The following is an 18,797-nucleotide window of genomic DNA, read 5'->3' as shown; positions in this document are numbered from 1 at the left end:
ACGCTGCGCGGCTTGTGGGATCTTAGTTCCCCGACCAGGAACTGAACCCAGGCCCACGGCAGTGAAAGTGTGGAGTCCTAACCACTGGACCACCAGGGAAGTCCCTAGAGGTGAGTTCTTGCATCTCCTGCAGCGGCTGCAGGATTTCTTTCTCTGGTTGCCTTGACCTTGCTATACCCACGCTATGCCAAATCTGTGCCCCACTGACTGCAGTTGCTCTGGAGAGTATCCGATGCCTGGAACAGCAGGTCTTTCCTCACTGATAGCTAATTCCAAATTGCTCCCCAGAGAGGTCACCTGGAGACAAGGACATCTGGAGGGTAGGTGGGGCGAGGCAGGTGTGTGTGCGGGGGGGAGTCTCAAATGCCAACACCAGGATCTGGGACCCCAGCCCTCTTGCTAAGCCCAGTTACGTGTGACATCAGGAAGCCCTCCCCGCCGGACAGAAGAGGGCAGAGCGCAAACCTGCTCCCCAAACGTGGTGCACGGCGAGCTGCAGACACTGATGGGTAGAGGGCTGGGGGGGAGGGTGGTTATATTTTGTGTGAGATCTATTTTAAAAGACGCTAAAGAGAAAACTTTGTAAACTATTTAATTTCTCCCACAATCATTTTTCTTAGTCACTAATATTTTTATTCTTCATGCTCCTTTGTCTTCTCAACTCCCTGGAGTGTGGTGGTGGGAATCAGAGGGGACTTTCTTCAAGGGTTTATGGATTCAGAGACGAGGCAGGCCTGGTGCTCGCTGGCACACAACCATGATTCCTACCTGACCGTATTGTTTTTTACACCATTGAACCCCTGAGAAGCGCTGGAGGTTTTAGATCTGTGCTCCCTGTTTCCATTCCCGTGATTTTATCAATATTCACCCTGTTTGTGCACGCTGCACGCCCGGAGTGATTATTCTGAATGGCCACACATTAAAAATAATAGGAGGTTATAGACCACTGTTTGCTTGACGCTTGTTGGATACACCCAAGTTTTGTTTTGGCAAATTGATTTGGAGATCAAGCCCCACCTCCTCCCCAGCACTGCCCCAGCCTCCTGTCCCCCAAGGCAGCATCTAAAATCACAACGCAGGCTTTCCCTGCTTCCGCTCTGCTGTGGCTCCTGCCACGCTCAGAATAAAAATCTTAACTCCCCACCATAGCCCACGATGCCCTGAGGGGTCGGGATGCTGCCCTCCTCTCCCTTTGTCCCCCTTCTGCTCACTTCTCCCAACACAGCCTCCCACATACCAGACTCACTCCTGCCTCAGGGCCTTTGCACTGGCTATTCCCTCCACTTAGAATGCTCTTCCCATCACTTTCCAGTCAGTTGACTCCTTAGCCTTCATGTCTCAGCCTCCCAAGAAGACATTCTGGATGCCCAGCCTGCTTTACATGCTCTCTTGGTCCCACAGGTCAATGTCTTGGCCACGGCCCAAGATGTGCACACATTCGGTGCTGGTGAATGTCGGCTGAACAAGTGAGCAGTTCAAGCTTGGACTGAGAACAAATACAGACCCAGGTGAGCCTGGGCAAGTACCCGACCCTCCTGAGGGTGCCTTGTTTTTCTTAACTGTAAGTGGGGGTTTGGACTCACTGCTGGCTGTGACCGCTTTCCTTTTCATCCTTTCCTACATTTAAAAGTAGCTCCTAACTATTTGCAACAGCTGAAGTATCCATCACTGGATGAAAGAATATAAACAAAATGTGGTCCATCCATACAGTGGAATATTACTCAGCCATGAAAAGGAATGAAGCACTGACACATGCTACAATGTGGATGAACCTTGAAAACATCATGCTGCATGAAAAGAGCCAGACACAAAAGGTCACATATTATATGACTCTGTTTATGTGAAATGTCCAGGACAGGCAAATCCACAGAGACAGAAAGCAGATCAATGGTTGCCAGGGGCTTGGGGACTGGGGATGGGGAGTGACTGCTAACGGGGACAGGATTTCCTTTTTGGATGATAAAAATGTTCTGGAATTAAATAGAGGTGGTGGTTGGACAACACTGTGAATGTAATAAATGCCACTGATTTGTATACTTTAAAATAGTTTTATACTATGCAAGTTCATCTCAATTTTTTTAAAAAGGAAAAAAGCAGCTCTTAATTGCATGGATGGTGGAGGGTAGGAATCAGGGGTGGAGCCTCTAGAGCCAGGTGACCAGGTTTGTTCTCCCTCCCCTCCCCTCACTCCCTGGCTGGGTGACCCTGGGTAAGTCACTCAACCTCTCTGTGCTTTAGCTCCCTCATCTGTAAATGGGTGAACAGTAGTATCCATGTCATAGGGAGAAAAAATAAAACAATAGAAGAAACTAGAAAAAATAAAACAATGTTAAATTATATTTTAAAACATTAATGTGTTTCCTTTAAAAAAAATCCAAAAAAATCCCAAAAAAATCCAAAATTTCTGCCTAATATGGCATAAGTGAAAAAAAAATAGATAAAATGTGTAAAATAACAGTTTTCAGACGTGGAGTTGAGGAGTCAAAGCTGAGGTTCTAGAAAGTGTAAGAAGGCTACAGTTTGCAGAGTGGAGTCGTGGACAGGAGGTACCTGGGGGGAAGAGGAGGTAGGGGGAGGGAGAGGAGGGGGGAGGGGAAGGGGAGGAGGGAAGTAGGTAGAGAGTGTGTGTAGAGAGGGAGAGAGGAAGAGAGAGGGAGAGAGAGGGAGGAAGAGAGAGAGAGATCAATCTAGAAGTTGATCCAGAGATCTTTTGAGAGTCCGAGGACTGATGGGTTTACACGCATGCAGAGGCCAGGGACAGAGCCACTTGAAAGGAACAGAGGGAATAAGCCTCCGAGCTCACACCAGGTTGGAAATACTTGTTCCCACCAGCCAGAGTGGAAAAACTTCACAAGGAAGTGGAGAAAAATTAGCCCCAGAGCAGAGACTGCTCTGGTTCTGCCTAACAAAACTGAACAGCAAGGCTGGAAAGGAACTGTTTCCAGTAGCTTAATTGTATCCCAGAACAAAGATCAAGAATATTTTGAGGAAATACAAAAGGATACAGCATGCCACAAGGTAAAATTCACAAGGTCTGGCATCAGTTGAAACTTACCAGGCATGCAAAGAAGCCAAAAACTACCACCCATAATGAAGAGAAAAATCAATCAATAGAAACAGGACCGGGGGCTTCCCTGGTGGCGCAGTGGTTAAGAATCCGCCTGCCAATGCAGGGGGCACGGGTTCAAGCCCTGGTCCAGGAATCCCACATGCAGCGGAGCAACTAGGCCCGTGAGTCACAACAACTGAAGCCCGCATGCCACAACTACTAAAGCCCGAGCACCTAGAGCCCAAGCTCCGCAACAAGAGAAGCCACTGCAATGCGAAGCTCGCGCACCGCAACAAAGAGTAGTCCCCGCTCGCCACAACTAAAGAAAGACCGCACGCAGCAACGAAGACCCAATGCAGCCAAAAATAAAATAAATAAATATTTTTTAAAAAGAAAGGAAAAAAAAAGAAAAGAAAAGAAACAGGACAAGGGAATTCCCTGGTGGTCGAGTGATTAGGATTTCAGTGATTAGGATTTCATGCTTTCACTGCCGATGGCCCGGGTTCAATCCCTGGTCAGGAAACTAAGATCCCTCAAGCCACGTGGCATGGCCAAAAAAAAAAAAAAAAAAAAAAAAAAAAGAAATGAAATGAAGTGAAACAAAATAAAATCTACAGAGTAAATATCCACTTCCAAGCCCTCCACACACACATAATTTGCAGGAATTTCAAATTCCCAACTGCCTGGGCAGGAGGAAGGACCCAGATATGTGAAGGCACCCAATCTGGGGTCCTCCTCTTTTCCCTTAAATGATGAACTGTGTCCCTTTATCAGGATCTTGAACATGTAGGGGAAATGGGGATACACAAACTTTTCATTTTTAAGGAAAGTGGGGACTTCCCTGATGGCACAGTGGTTAAGAATCCGCCTGCCAATGCAGGGGACACGGGTTCGAGCCCTGGTCTGGGAAGATCCCACATGCCGCCGAGCAACTAAGCCTGTGCACCACAACTACTGAGCCTGCGCTCTAGAGCCTGCGAGCCACAACTACTGAGCCCACGAGCCACAACTACTGAGCCCACATGCAACAACTACTGAAGCCCACGTGCCTATAGCCTGTGCTCCGCAACAAGAGAAGACACTGCAGTGAGAAGCCCGCACACTGCAACGAAGAGTAGCCCCCGCTTGCTGCAACTAGAGAAAGCCTGCACGCAGCAACAAAGACCCAACACAGCCATGGAAAGCAGTGAAGCATTGATTCATGCTACAGCAGGGACGGACCTTGAAAATGTTATGCTGAGTGAAAGGAGACATAAAAGGCCACATTCAATTATGTTTTCAAAAGTGAAAAAGAAAAAGTGAGCACTTGGCCCAAAGAGGCTAAAGTCAAACACACTTGGCTTGGGCTTCCCTGGTGGTGCAGTGGTTGGGGGTCCGCCTGCCGATGCAGGGGACGCGGGTTCGTGCCCCGGTCCGAGAGGATCCCACGTGCCGCGGAGCGGCTGCACCCGTGAGCCATGGCCGCTGAGCCTGCGCGTCCGGAGCCTGTGCTCCGCCAACGGGAGAGGCCACAGCGGTGAGAGGCCCGCGTGCCGCAAAAAAAAAAAAAAAAAAAAAAAAAGTTCCTATAAAAGGGTTTCATCTTCAAAGAATTCATGGAAAAGGCTCTGACAAGTACAGGTTTCTGGTAACTGACTATACTGCTGAACTGAATGAATAAGCATTTTCAGAACTCTAATGGAAAAGTGATGAATTCATAAAAGTGCTAACAAAAGACCAAGATGAAAAACAATTAATTACATGGGACTGAGTGAACTGATGAGGATGATTATAATTTGTGTGACTTTCTGTTTGAATAAAAAAATAAAGTTAAAAAAAATGCATTTCCAAAAAGTGAGCCTGAAACCAAAAAGGGAAGAAGTGCTCAAGAATGATACAGGAGCCAGCCTGAAGGGGCTGCCACGGGCCAAATCCGGGACAATTTGAACATCAAAATTAAGAGAGAAGGATGTAATAACCTATACAGGAAAAGAATCTGAAAAATAATAGATATATGTATATGTATAACTGAATCACTTTGCTGTAGACCTGAAACTAACACAACACTGTAAACCAACTATACTCCAATATAAAATAAAAATTAAAAAAAAATTAAGAGATTATCATCTGTTGAAGACAGTACCCATGAGTCCACGCAGATACAAATAAACTCACAGAAGGTCTTAAAAAGTGTCAAAGGTAAGATGGAACTAGAAAACCATCATTTGGCAAGCATCATACTAAAATAATAACTGATTCAGGTGAGACTCACCAGGGGATGCTAATATGGTCTCGAAGCATCTCTTTACAGGGTCTCAAAGTATCTCTCTATGGATGCTTTCTCATCACAAAGGGCAAGAGAGTAACTTTGCAAAGAAGAAATCCATCAGACCTCACCTTTAGCAAGTGATCAAGGTCAATGATACCAAGAATGAGACGCAGCAATATAACCAGTGCCTCCTGATATGATGCACGGAGAAGGACACAACGTTACTTCTGTGGGATTCCTGCCCCCAATACACACACAGCCTCCATCTAGTCATGAGGAAACGCTCGAGGAGCCACCCTGACGGACACTCTCCGAAGGATTGAGCAGTTCTTGACAAACATGTCATGCCGTGAGACGCAAAGGAAGACTGAGGAATTTTCCAGACCACAGGGGATTAAAGAAATGGGACAACTGAACCCTACATATAATCTGGAACTTTCTTCTGCTGTGAAGGACATTAACAGGGTGGTTGGCAAATCTGAATAAGGTCTGTAGATTATAGAATTGTATCAATGTCCAATAAGCCTGATTTTGATCACTGTGCTGAGGCTGTGTTTTAGGAAACACACGGTGACTTATTTAGGGATAGAGGAGTATCATGTCTGCAACTGACCCTTAAATGACACAGAGCACGACAGTTCCTCAAAATATTAAACACAGAATTACCATAGGATGCAGTCATTCCACTTCAGGGTCTATACCCACAAGGACTGAAAGCAGGACCTTGAAGAGATATTTGTAGGCCCATGTTCACGGCTGCATTATTCGTAAGAGCTAAGATGTAGACGCAACCCGAGTGTCTACTGACCTATTAATGGATAAGCAAAATGTGCTATATACAGCTTGCGACCAGGCAATGGGATATATATCAACCTTCAAGAGGAAGGAAATTCTGACACATGCTACAACACGAATGAACCTTGAAAACATTATGCTAAATGAAGTAAGCCAGGCGCAGAAGCACAAAACTGTATGCTTGCATTTATATGAGGTCCCTAGCGTAGTCAGATCCATAGAGACAGAAAGGAGAATGTGGTAGCTGCCAGGAGCCGGGAGAGTGAGGAATGAGCAGTTAGTGTTTAATGGGGACAGGGTTTCAGTTTAGGAAGATGAAAAAGTTCTGGAAACCAATGATGGTGATGGCTGCACAACAATGTGAAGGTGCTCAATGCCGCTCAACTGTACACTTTATAATAATGGTTAAGGTGGTAAAGCTTATGTTATATATATTTTACCATAGTTTAAAAAATGACTTGGAAGTCAAAAAATGTTTAAACTATATTTATCTACCTACCTATTTATCTATAGAGAAAGAGCAAATGTAATATAATGTTAACACTTGGGGAACCTGGGTGTGAAAGGACTTCTTTGTCTTCCTCTCCTGCCGTGGCTGGGAGGAGAGATCCCCAGCAAAGACATCTCAGCATAAGGTAAATAATCTCATCTATCTTTACATCCTGTCAACCACGACCCAACTTTTTCTTACCCTCCTGTCCCCCACAGCTTGAAAGTTCCCTGCCCCCTCCCGTTTCTTTTCCGCATGGTCCTGGCAGTGCTTTCTGGCAACATGTTGAAAGTCCAGTAGTGAAAAGAATCCATCCCCCAGGTTAAGTGAGGACTTAAAAGGATCATCTTTATTTGTTCAGAGTTTCACTCAGGGAGTTATCCCCAAAGCTGTCCACGGGACAGGCCACCCATATGCCCAGGCAAGTCAATTTGGTGGAAGAATCTCTATGGGCAGGGGGGGTGGGGTACTGAGGATGCTACTAACTCGGTTAGTGACCAAGCCAAGGAACCCTCTATACGGCGCAGTAACCCTCCCGGTGGCCACCATGACATCTGATACGCCAAGGTCGGACCCCCAGCTCAGGGCAGCAGCCCCGCCTTATGGATCCTGTCTCTCTGCCCCTCTCCCTTCACCCAGCAGAACACGCGCTACATGCTGAGCACCACTGCCCGCCCAGAGTAACTCAAGGGTCTCTCCCACTGGGTGATGTTTACCAAGCATTAGTGGGAAGAATTGCCCACATCGACTTTTGACGGTAGGAAATGACCTGGTGCCACCAGGGAGCCATGGAGTGAGTCACCTTCTTGTCCTAACCTTTCCTCCTCATGTCCTCTGGGTTCCCACCTACCCCTCCCCATCTGGGGGAAAAAATAAACTAAGAAACCCACCATCAAAGAAATACACACACCCCATGGCCAGCATCCCCACAGAGAGGCGTCCACATGCTCGCTAGAGACCCTGAGAGGGGCATCCTTGTTGCTTTACTCTTGGGGAGCAAACCCTGAAGCCCCCGGTGTCAGTGCCAATGGGAGGAGGGGTGGGTCGGGAAAGGAGACAGTTGTCCCCCCGCCACACACACACACACACACACACACACACACACACACCAATACAGGGTGAGGAAAAGCAGCCGGTGCCAGAGGAACACACCATCCCATTCATTTCTTTGCAGCTTGAGACCAGGCAAAACTCATCTGCGGTGACGGAGCTCAGGAAGCAGCTGAGGAGCGATGGGGGGCGGGGGGTGGGGTAGCAGGAAAGAATGTTCTGGGTTGATGGGAATCAACCACCTTGATCGAAGTATTGGTGACATGGGCATAAACACTTTTCACCAAAGTGATGGGGGCACTGAAGATCTGTACATGTTTTTATACAAATGATTCCCCAATTTTAATAAGGGCAATGGTGGGGGAGGAGCAGCTGTACCATTCATCTGAAGTTAAGAGAAGCAGGTGGCCCGTAATCAAGCGAAATTCTTGGCCTCTGACCACTTTCTGCTCCAAAAGGACTGGACAGTCCTCCTGGGGGGAGGGTAGCGGCGCACCCCAAGTCCCACGACAATCTGCAGCCAGCACAGCCACCAAGCACAGACTGTGAAAGTAACGGGGCTTGTGCGCCCCAGACAACACATTGTCTACACCCCACCTACCTGACAAGACCCTGCCGCGCGGCTGCGTCTGACCGATTCCCTTGACCCCATAACAAAGACCCGCTTTGTTCCCTGGTTAATATCCTTAGCAGGTCTGTCTAGACTCACTGTGGCAGTAATTGTCCTGTGACCCGACTCCTCCTTGCCCCACTTGGGCAGAGAAGGCTACAGTTGGCCCCAAGCCAACAGAGTCCAAGCCCTCAACACCCACCTGAGCCTCCTAGGGCGAGAAAGACCCGCAGCCAGCATCCCACTCCCGCCACCCAAGACCTGCGGGGAGACGGGACACTTGAAAAATGCAGTCCCTCCTGTGTGGGGTGCCAGGGGCAGCGGCATTTTTTCCTGGGAAAGAGGAAAGGAGGGGTGCCCCTCTGTCCCCAGAACTCCCACCTCCAGAATGTGGCTGGTGGGAAACAGTTCACTCTCTGCTGGGGCGCCAGTTCACCCAGGGCATGAAGAAGGAAGGTCAGATAAGAGAGAGAGGAGAGAGACATAAATAGAGAGAGAGAGAGAGAGAGAGAAGGAGGTGGGGGAGGGAGAGAGTCAGGAAGAGACAGAGACCCAGAGAGAGATAGAGGCACCCAGAGAGAGACTGAGAGTGACAGAGAAACAGAGAGAAGGGGAGAGACAGACAGAGAGAAGTGAGTTGGTCCCTGGCAGAGGAGAAGGAGTTCCTTCCACAGGTGGCAACTCGAGCTTCAGAAAAATCAGTTGGGACAGGAAGTAACGGCTGCTCACTCCGCCTCACCAAACACCCATCTTCAGCTTGAGGTGACAGACATCAATGGTTGCCCACAACTCATGTCTGGATCACACCCAGAACACTCTGAGGCATATTTTCTTGAGGGACGGATTTGACCCATCCAATGACTACACCCTTTCCATGGGCAAATCTGTTTTATCCAGAGTAACTGAAAAGCACCACCAGCAGCTCCTAGCCACCCCATGGGTGGATCCGGCAGATGCTCTGCTGTGCAGAAGGCATAGGACCCAAGTGCAATTCCAATGACACCAAGTTCTAGAACAGGTAAAACGCACCTATGGAGGCCATAAAGTCAGCAGAGAGGTTTACACCTGGGAGTGGGGTTGGCGGGTGGAGTGGGAGTAGCTGGGAAAGGACACAAGGGGCTTCTGCAATGGGGACGAACAGAGAAGGGGCTGAGAATGTTCTAGGTCTTGATCTGAACTCAGGTGCTGCGGAGGTACACGTGTCAAATTTCATGGGCTAACACTGCTGTGCGCACTCAGGGTATGTACGGGCAACTCCAGTTTTTGCTGTTGTTGCTTTTTTAAGGGAAACAATTGGATCTGGGAAGGTTGGCATTTTTTAGCTGGGGAATGGTGGAGAATTCTCTCTTCTTGTCTCATAAAGTTGAGGAAGAAAACTGAAAGTCTTCTAGAGGTGAGGTCTGGAGAGATGGGTGACTGAAATATAAGGGGTATGTCCCCACCGGCAGCAGGATGAAAAGCTGCCATCCTCCACCATCCGAGTCCCAAAGCTCGGAGGGATTTCCAAAGATTGTTTAATTGATTTTTCTCCTATTTAGATGCAGATCATAGTGTCTGGGGCCCAGGAATTCAGACACACGGCTTTGTGTCCACTCAGCCCCGTGAAGACTCCTGTCTGAAACTCGCACAAAGCCAGACACACATGTCTTCAGAAACACGCTGTTTCCTTTTTGTCTGGGGCTCCAGGGAGCGGGTGCGACGAGCAGGGCCTCAGACATGCTCCCATCTGCGGAATCCCGGGGATCCTGTCCCTCTGTTCCGCTAGCAAAGTGGGGTGAAAATTTTTAAAAAGGGAGAGGAATGTGGCCAAGATTTTGAGGTCTGGAAGAAGGGTAACAAAAAAGGTGGGGCACCCCAACTGGGAATAGACACACTGAGGTTTCAGCTTGGATTTTTCTCCGAATTCAGGGCTCTGGAGTGGAAAGCAGGGGATGCTTTAAATCAAGAAGCTAATGGGCTAGGATTAACACGAGCTTGGCTCTGGTCCGTGCAGATCTGATTTATATAAGGAGGAAACTTTTCTCTCTTTCTCTCTGCCCATTGTTCCCCAGTCTGTCCCTCCAAATGCCCCAGCTGACAAAGAAACTGGAAGGCTCAGGACAGCGGGAGAGACCTCCTCCCCCGCAATATGCAGCCTTTGCTTCCTCCAGCTGCCAGGAAGCAACACTGAGGGTCACTGCACCCCCTCTACAAGGTTAATACATCCCCCAATATCCCTGCCTGGTCCCCCAAAACCTGGCTGTGGCATGGGATACTTCCGAAGAAATGCCACTCTGGTTTCTGAGCTGGATGACCTCAGATAACTCTCTCTGTGCCTCAGTTTCCTCATCCATAAAGTGGGCACAAGAATAACTGCACCTAAGGGTTGCTGGGAGAATTCAGCATGCTGGGCAGCAAAAAACACTTGGCGCAGAGCAAGCACTCAACAAACGCAAGCTACAGTGGTAACTATCTGAGAGGAAGTGTATATCAGACTTAAATATCTCTCAGGAAGCTTCACAGGAGACATTCTCTTCGTAGGTTACTTCCTTTCTTTGGTGTCAAGTATTTCCAGGGGAAGCCCAGCCCCAAGCCTGATTCCTCCCCTCTGGATCCAGTTACCTGGACTGCAATCCAGCTGGCATTCACAGTGTGTTCCCCAAAAGGGCCGAACCCTGAAAAAAATAAGAAAAGCAGCATGTCACCACCCAGCGGCCCCTCCTGGCCTGCCCAGGGCCAGGCTGCTGCTTTCATCCAGGAGAATGGAACAGGGAGCTTCGGGAGCAGCTGCCACCTGGGACAATGTCGGGGGCCTGGTCCCAAGTTTGGGGTGCACCCAGTGGCCCTTCAGAGCCCTCCATCACACAAACTTGTCTGCTCTTAACAGAAGCTGTGAGTCCTTTCTCGTCCTCACTTTCACCTGACCTTCATGCCCAGCAAGAGGCCAGTGCCCTCCTTTTGCCCCAGAAAAGGCTGGCCTTGCTCCCTTCCCGATTTCTTCCCCTATCCTTGACCCCTAAATATAATATAATTTTATCACTGTCTTTGTGCCTCCTCCCTGGACTCTGGAACTGCAGGGCCATAGGCGGTCTGTGAATCATCACCTGATAAGGAACGGCCCTTAAGGGATGCATGTGTATATCTCCCAGGTCAGGCTGTCCAGACATCATCCCACCACCCTCCTCCCTACTCACTCAAACTCCAGGCCCCATTTACAAACCAGATTCTCACCTGAGGATGTGCTAAGTGCTCTGCATGCCCTGTGGCATTCAGCCTCCCTGTGCCTCTCTTTCAGGCACGGGTGTTTCCTGGGCCCATTTTAGAGGAGCTGGGACTGAGGTACAGAGAGGTGAAGCCAGCTGCCCAAGGTCTCACAGCAAGAAGACGGAAGAGCACGGATTCAAACACAGACCCAGGAAAGTCTGTGGCCTCCCTCTTCTAATCGCCCCCAACACACCTAAAAAATAAACCTCTCTAAAAAATAAACCTCTCTAAGAAAGGCTGTCATTGAACCATGGGTCACTCCAGTTGGGCCAAGTGTCCCAAGTGGTATCATGGCCCTGGGAGGGATGCTGTTCCCTGGATCAGCAGGGGGCCCCCAAGTAGGGTCAGAACCTCTCCACCCCTTTCCTCCTCCTGCATGGACCAAGTATGAGTCCCAGCTCAGCCACTTACAAACAAGGTGACCTCTGTGAGCCTCAGTTTCCCCCTCTGCAAAATGGAGGCAGTAAAGATTTAACGAGCTCATGCAAGAAAAATGCCCAGTCCCGTGGCTGCCTGCTGAGTCAGGACTAAAGTAATAAATAAGCAGATATAGGAGGGCTGCAGGGGAAAGTGACCCTCTGGCAACTCGACACACCTGTTTGTCAGATAAGTGGCTTCTTCCGTATTCCTGGGAATTCCAGGACCAGCCCAAACCTCCCTGGACCACAATATACCTGTTCGAACCTTAGCTGGATTTCTCACTCTGACCCTCCTGACAGGGTCAAAATACCGCACGCCCCCACGCCGACCAGAGGCCTGGCAGAAACTGATCGCACACGAGGCTCCGAGGTGGAGTCTCCTAGAGGAGAAGCAGTTAGTTTTGGGGAGTCAGTGACAGTGGGGCAGGGGTCCAGACTCACCCACAAACAGCCCGGGCAGGAAAGATTTTGACCAAGACAGTCCTTGGGACAAGCGGAAGAACGGTCGGGCACCCGAGGTTCCCCAAACTTCACCTGCCCCTGCCTGGGGGGAGCAACCCCCCATTAGCGCAGGGCTCGGGGAGCAGTGGTTGGCAAGAGATTAACTTATCACGGGGCACTTCCTGCCCGCAAATCGACCTTTGTCCCCTGGGACCGGGGGTGGTGACAAACCCGACCTCGGGAGGGGCAGGGAGGAGTCCAGTCCAGCCTGCCGGCCGGGCAGACACAAGAAACAAGCGCCCGGAGGGTCCCTGTCCCCAACCGGGGAAGGAAGGAGGCCAGAGGGGCCTGCTCCGTGTGGGGCACTTGGCAGGACACCCACGTCCTTGCCTGCCCCGACTCCTGACAGTGGGACCACAGGGGCGCCCCCTTCTCCACTTTCTCTGTCGCGCGGACTGAGCTGGGCTCCCGCGGGCGATGACATCTGCCAAACCTGGGACGACTTCTAGCACCTGCCCCACCCGGGCCACCGCGCTTCTTCCGGCCCCGCTGCCTCCGGAGCCGCCCGACCCGCCCCCGCCACGGGCCGCGGCTGCCGCGGCCGCCATCAGAGCACTACTCGCGTACCCGTCACCACCACCGCCTTCCTGGGCTGTTCCATGGCGGGCTCAGGCTGCGCCTTTGACCCACTCCTGTCCGGCCCGGCGAGCCCGTTGCTGCCGCTGCCGCCGCTCGGCCACCGCGCCGCCCCGCCCCCAAGCCCGGCCCCGCCCCGCCCTGGCCCCGCCCCCGGCCGGGCTGCTGGGCGTGCGCGTCCCCGCGACCAAGACGCAGAGTGCACGCCCCATCCCTAACTCCCCCCACAGTAGTGCGTGGTTGCCCCCACTCCCCAACCTCAGTTTACCCACCCGTACGATGGGGACAGTTCGTCCTGCAGGCTGTGGCCGCTTGAACTCGAGTCACACGCTGGGGACGAGGCTGTTATGCATTCCACAATGTTCACCGATCGCTTGCTGTGAGTTATATCGGTGCCCCCCACCTCCCTGTGAGCAAGGCTCCATTATTCGGCCCCTTTTACAGATGAGGAAACTGAGGCATAGTTCGGAAGGCCATTCACCTAAATCCTCCTGGGGTCACAGATGCGGCATTCAAGCCAGGAGTTTGAGGGAGGGATGAAATAAGGTGAAAACCGGGCACCCACAGCTGGGTGGTGCCCAAAGCAGGCTCCTGTATTGCTAAGGAGGCTGACGTGGCCCCAGATACCTGGGCCTCCCCTCCCTCCTTCTCCCCAAACACAGCTGCTCTAGACCCAGCAGTCCTCCAAGGGCCCACCCAACACAGTCCCACCTTAGGGCCTTTGCACCACTTGCTGTTTCTTCTGCCTGGAACATACCCTACAGGTTCCTGCAAAACTAGTTGCTTCTTCAGGGCTTAGCTGGAACATCACCTCCTCCTAGGGGTCCTCCTCACCCTGGCTGAAATCCCCCACCCCAACTCACCACCACCCCAGTAGGTCCGTCTCATTTCCTTGTTTCATCCTCTTCAGAGCATTAATCACATTCAGAAATCATTCCTTTATAGGCACTGCTTTTCTTTTCTTTTTTTTAATTTTATTTATTTATTTATTTTTGGCTGCGCGTCGTGGGCTTTTCTCTAGTTGCGGTGAGTGGGGGCTACTCTTCATTGTGGTGCGCGGGCTTCTCATTGCAGGGGCTTCTCTTGTTGCGGAGCACAGGCTCTAGGCACGCGGGCTCAGTAGTTGTGGCTCGCGGGCTTAGTTGCTCCCCGGCATGTGGGATCTTCCTGGACCAGGGCTCGAACCCGTGTCCCCTGCATTGGCAGGCAGATTCTTAACCACTGGGCCACCAGGGAAGCCCGACACTGCTTTTCTGGTTTATTTCCCTTTTCCGGCCCTGACTTCCAGAAAAGGGTTATGTCTCCATTAGAGCCTTGTGCCTGGCACACAGTAGGTCCCCAACCCACATTCAGCAGAGGCCAGCATTCTTCCAAATATAGCCAAAAAATACGGCTGAGTTTCTGGCCACATCCTTAGAAACAGGACTGGACCTTGGACATGGGTCACTGACATCTCATTCCAAGCAGCCTTGGCCCAGATTAGTTAGGGTGCTGACCAAGGACCGTCTGCCTCTGGCCCAGGCCTCAGAATATCCAAAGCAATGTTCTCTGAACTGCCCGGCAGCCTTGTTTGCAAGCTCAGACCAGAGGTCACACACTCAGTGGCTATTTTGGTCTCTGGCAGTTTCAGGTAGAATTCAGAAAATCTGAAATCCAGCCTGGGCCAGCTGTGGGAGCGAGACCTCAGCCAAGTAGAAGAAAAGAACAGAAGAAAAATCTCACCAAGAATCTGGTTTTATAACTCAAACATGTAATAAGTGTCTGGTACAAAGTGCATGTATTGCTGGAAGCTGGGGATGTGAAGAGAGGGAAACCACAGAGGGTTTCATTTTCCCCCCCATCGCAATGGGAAAAAAAAAAAAGGAAATTGATGACACTGAGTTAGCCGTGATCAGAAAAACGGAGTCACATGCTACTGCCGAGAGTGACGGGGGTAAAAGTTAGTATTCACTGGATGCAGGCCCTGTTTAAGCACATCACTGATGTTCTCTTTTTTAATATCACAAATTTTCGGAGAGAGGAACTATTCTTCTCCCATTTTGCAAGTAAGGAAAAGGGACCCAGAGCAGCTAAGCCGCTCGTCCCAAGTCACACATGGAAGGGGCTGGGATTTGGATCAGAAATAAGTGGGTGAGTCCTTAGGGAAGGAAAAGCAGGACCAAAGTCCTTAAGGAAGCACAAGAAGGGCCAAAGAAAGCTGGCTAGATGGGGCTAAGTTATGTGTTCACAGAGAGAGACACAGTCTGGCTTTGCAACAGTGTAACAAGCAGCTCAGTGCCTGTGAGGGGTGAGGTGAAGGGAGGGTGAGGGATGGAGAGCTCTTTATTTAAAAAACCAAGATGGTTACATTGGAAAGCCAAGTGCAGTAAAGTGGTGCAGCTACTGTGGAAAAGTTTGGCAGTTCCTCAAGAAGTTAAACATGGTTACCATAGGCCCCAGCAATTCCACTCCTAGGGATAACGCCAAAATAATTAAATAGGTGTCCAAATATTATAGGTGAAAGTTCATGACAGCACTATTCACAATCGCCAGAAGAAAAGAAAACAAATGTTCATCAACAGTTAAAGAAATAAACCGTGGTCCATTCATACAATGGAATATTACTCAACAGTGAAGAGGAATGAAGCACTGACACATGCTACTGCGTGGATGAACCTTAAAACACCAGGCTGAGTGAAAGAAGCCAGACTCATAAGGCCACATACTGTATGATTCCATTGATATGAAATGTCCAGAACAGGAAAATTCAGAGACAGAAAGCAGACTAGTGGTTGCCAGGGGCTGCAGGAGGGGAGATGGGAAGTGACTGCTAATGGGGACAGGGTTTCTTTTGGGGGTGATGGAAGTGTTCTGAAACTAGATAAGAGGCAATGGTTGCACAGCATGGTGAATGTATTTAATGCCACTGGATCATATACTTTATTTTTTTAATTGTATTTTTATTAATTTATTGGCTGTGTTGGGTCTTCATTGCTGCATGTGGACTTTCTCTAGTTGTGGCGAACGGGGGGCTACTCTTCATTGCGGTGCGCAGGCTTCTCATTGTGATGGCTTCTCTTGTTGTGGAGCACAGGCTCTAGGAGTACGGGCTTCAGAAGTTGTGGCTTGCGGGCTGTAAAGCGCAGGCTCAGTAGTTGTGGCGCACAGGCTTAGTTGCTCCACAGCATGTGGGATCTTCCCAGACTAGGGCTCGAACCCGTGTCCCCTGCATTGGCAGGCAGACTCTTAACCACTGCGCCACCGGGAAGTCCCTGGATCATACACTTTAAAATGGTTGAAGTGGTAAGTGTTATGTGTATTTTATCATAATGATTAAAAAAAAAACAGTGTGGAAGCACTGATGGAATGAAAAACAAATGTCAGAGTAAGAAAAATGTGTTTGCAAATGCAGAAAATATCTGAGGAAGGAAGAGTAAGAAATTGATAACATGATAACAGTGGGGGCTTTGGGGAGGGAACCAGAATATGGGGGAGGTGAAAGTGGGGGTGGAGGGGAGACACCCTCAGCATTTCTTCCACTGTGTACATACATGGACTACTCAGAAATAAAAGATGAGGGCTTCCCTGGTGGTGCAGTGGTTAAGAATCCACCTGCCGAGGCAGAGTCCATGGGTTCCGGGAAGATCCCACATGCCGCGGAGCAACTAAGCCCGTGAGCCACAAGTACTGAGCCTGTGCTCTAGAACTCATGAGCCACAACTACTGAAGCCCACATGCCTAGAGCCCATGCTCCGCAACAAGAGAAGCCACCGCAACGAGAAGCCCGCGCAACAAAACAAAGAGTAGCCCCTGCTCGCCGCAAATAGAGAAAGCCTGCACAAAGCAACGAAGAACCAACACAGCCAAAAATAAATAATAAATAAATTTTTTAAAAAAAGAAATAAAGATGATACACTCTCTTTTTTAAAAAACACCACTCGATTTTTTTAAATTGTGGTAAAACCGTAAAATGGACCATTTTCAAGTGTACAGTTCAGCAATGTTAAAAGTACATTCTTCACATTGTCGTGCAACCAACCTTCAGAACTCTTTTCATCTTGCAAAACTGAAACTGTACCCACGAAACAACTCTCCATTCCCCCCCCACCCCAGCCCCCGGCACCCACCATTCTATTTTCTTTCACTGTGAATTTCAATACTTCTAGGGATCTCATATGAGCGGAATCATACAGTATTTGTCCTTTTGTGACTGGCTCGTTTCACTTAGCATAATGTCCTCAGGGTTCATCCATGTAGTAGCATGTGTCAGAATGTCCTTCCTTTTTAAGGCTGAATAATATTCCACTGCATGAATGGGCCACATTTTGTTTATCCATCTAACCATCAGTGGACACTTGGGTTGCTTCCACTTTTTGGCCATCCTGAGTAATGCTGCTGTGAACATGGATACACAAGTAACTTTTTGAGATCCTGCTTTCAATTCTTTAGACCATTCAACTTTTCTAACTTCCTATTTGGAAATATTTTAAGACTGACAAAGTTGCAAAAATAGTTCCCTCTCCATGGACACTTAACTAAACCATTGTCAAAACCAGGATATTGGGGCTTCCCTGGTGGCACAGTGGTTAAGAATCTTCCTGCCAATGCAGGCGACACAGGTTCAAGCCCTGGTCCAGGAAGATCCCACACACGGCGGAGCAATTAAGCCCGTGCGCTGCAACTACTGAGTCTGCACTCTAGAGCCCGCGAGCCACAACTACTGAGCCCGTGTGCCACAACTACTGAAGCCCACACGCCTAGAGTCCATGCTCCGCAACAAGAGAAGCCAACGCAGCGAGAAGCCAGTGCACTGCAACGAAGAGTAGCCCCTGCTCGCCACAACTAGAGAAAGCCCGGGTGCAGCAACGAAGACCCCACGCAGCCAATAAATAAATAAATAAATAAATAAATTTTTTTCAAAAAACAGGAAATTGACGGTACGATGTAATGGACTCAGGTACCACACCTTATTTCCTGGAGTTGTAAAAACAAACAAAGAAACAAAACAAACAAATAAAAACATTTCATTCGTGAAGAATTTTTCCTTTTAGAATTTCTATGCAATATTCTTAGGGAGAGAATGGAGGGCAGCAAGTGTGGTGGTTAGAGCCAGATCGCCTGGGTTCAAATTCTGCCTGGCTCCTCACGTGGTGCCTGCTCTCAGATGAGTTATTTTCCCATTCCAAACCTCAGTTTCCTCATCTGTAAAATGGGGATCAAAGAGTACTGGGGCCCCAGTGAGTCCTGGGAAGGAAGGTAAAGTATATAATAGGAGTATTAACATAGATAACAATGTGGTCACACAGAATGTCTTCATGGAGCATCTTTTTTTTTATTGATGTATAGTTGATTGACAATGTGTCAATTTCTACTGTACAGCAAAGTGATTCAGTTATACGTATATATACATTCTTTTTCATATTCTTTTCCGTTATGGTTTATCACAGGATATTGAATTTATTACCTGCACTATACAGTATTTTTTAAATAGAATGCGCTGTTTGCATGTGGAAAGATGAGTGTGATGTATTGCTTAGTCAATCAACAAACCCACAGTTTATCCAGTTTCTTCCACATGCTCTCTCTCCATGCCAACTCCAATCTCTCCTAACACGTGTCACTGCTGTAATTTCACTTTTATTCATACAGTTGTGCAGCTGCCGACTGTCTCCCTCTGGACTGTGAGCATGGGAGGGCAAGGACCTGATCTGACTTGGTCACTGCTGTGCACAGGGCCCAGCACGAATCGGTGCTCAATAAATATGCTAAGTAGAGCAGAACCCACCATGCTGGAGGTTGACTTGGGAAAGAAGCTGCATTTCTCTGTGGACCCTGAC

General features: G+C 49.2%; 1 protein-coding gene across 4 annotated transcripts in view; it reads right to left on the bottom strand.

Annotated features, from left to right (window-relative positions):
• PGPEP1 (pyroglutamyl-peptidase I) overlaps nt 1-13,163 on the bottom strand; it is a gene marked incomplete at its 5' end in the record, with an annotated part of 31,370 nt that extends 18,207 nt beyond the window's left edge. For 2 of the 4 annotated variants that reach the window (XM_079919039.1, XM_079919038.1), the window contains 2 exons: nt 10,844-10,896; nt 12,973-13,163. In XM_079919039.1, coding sequence (XP_079775165.1) covers nt 10,844-10,896; nt 12,973-13,006 — 87 coding nt within the window. Of the gene's footprint in view, nt 1-10,843; nt 11,098-12,345; nt 12,470-12,972 lie in introns of those variants that run through there. The other 2 variants (XM_079919040.1, XM_079919037.1) reach the window with 2 other exon arrangements.
• Between the last annotated feature and the right edge of the window lie 5,634 nt (nt 13,164-18,797).

The sequence above is a fragment of the Stenella coeruleoalba genome (genome assembly GCF_951394435.1).
Source record: "Stenella coeruleoalba genome assembly, chromosome: 3".
Classification (NCBI taxonomy): Eukaryota; Metazoa; Chordata; class Mammalia; order Artiodactyla; family Delphinidae; genus Stenella; species Stenella coeruleoalba.
The sequence above is the reverse complement of the archived record's forward strand: the minus strand, read 5'-3'. Positions and strand labels throughout refer to the sequence as shown.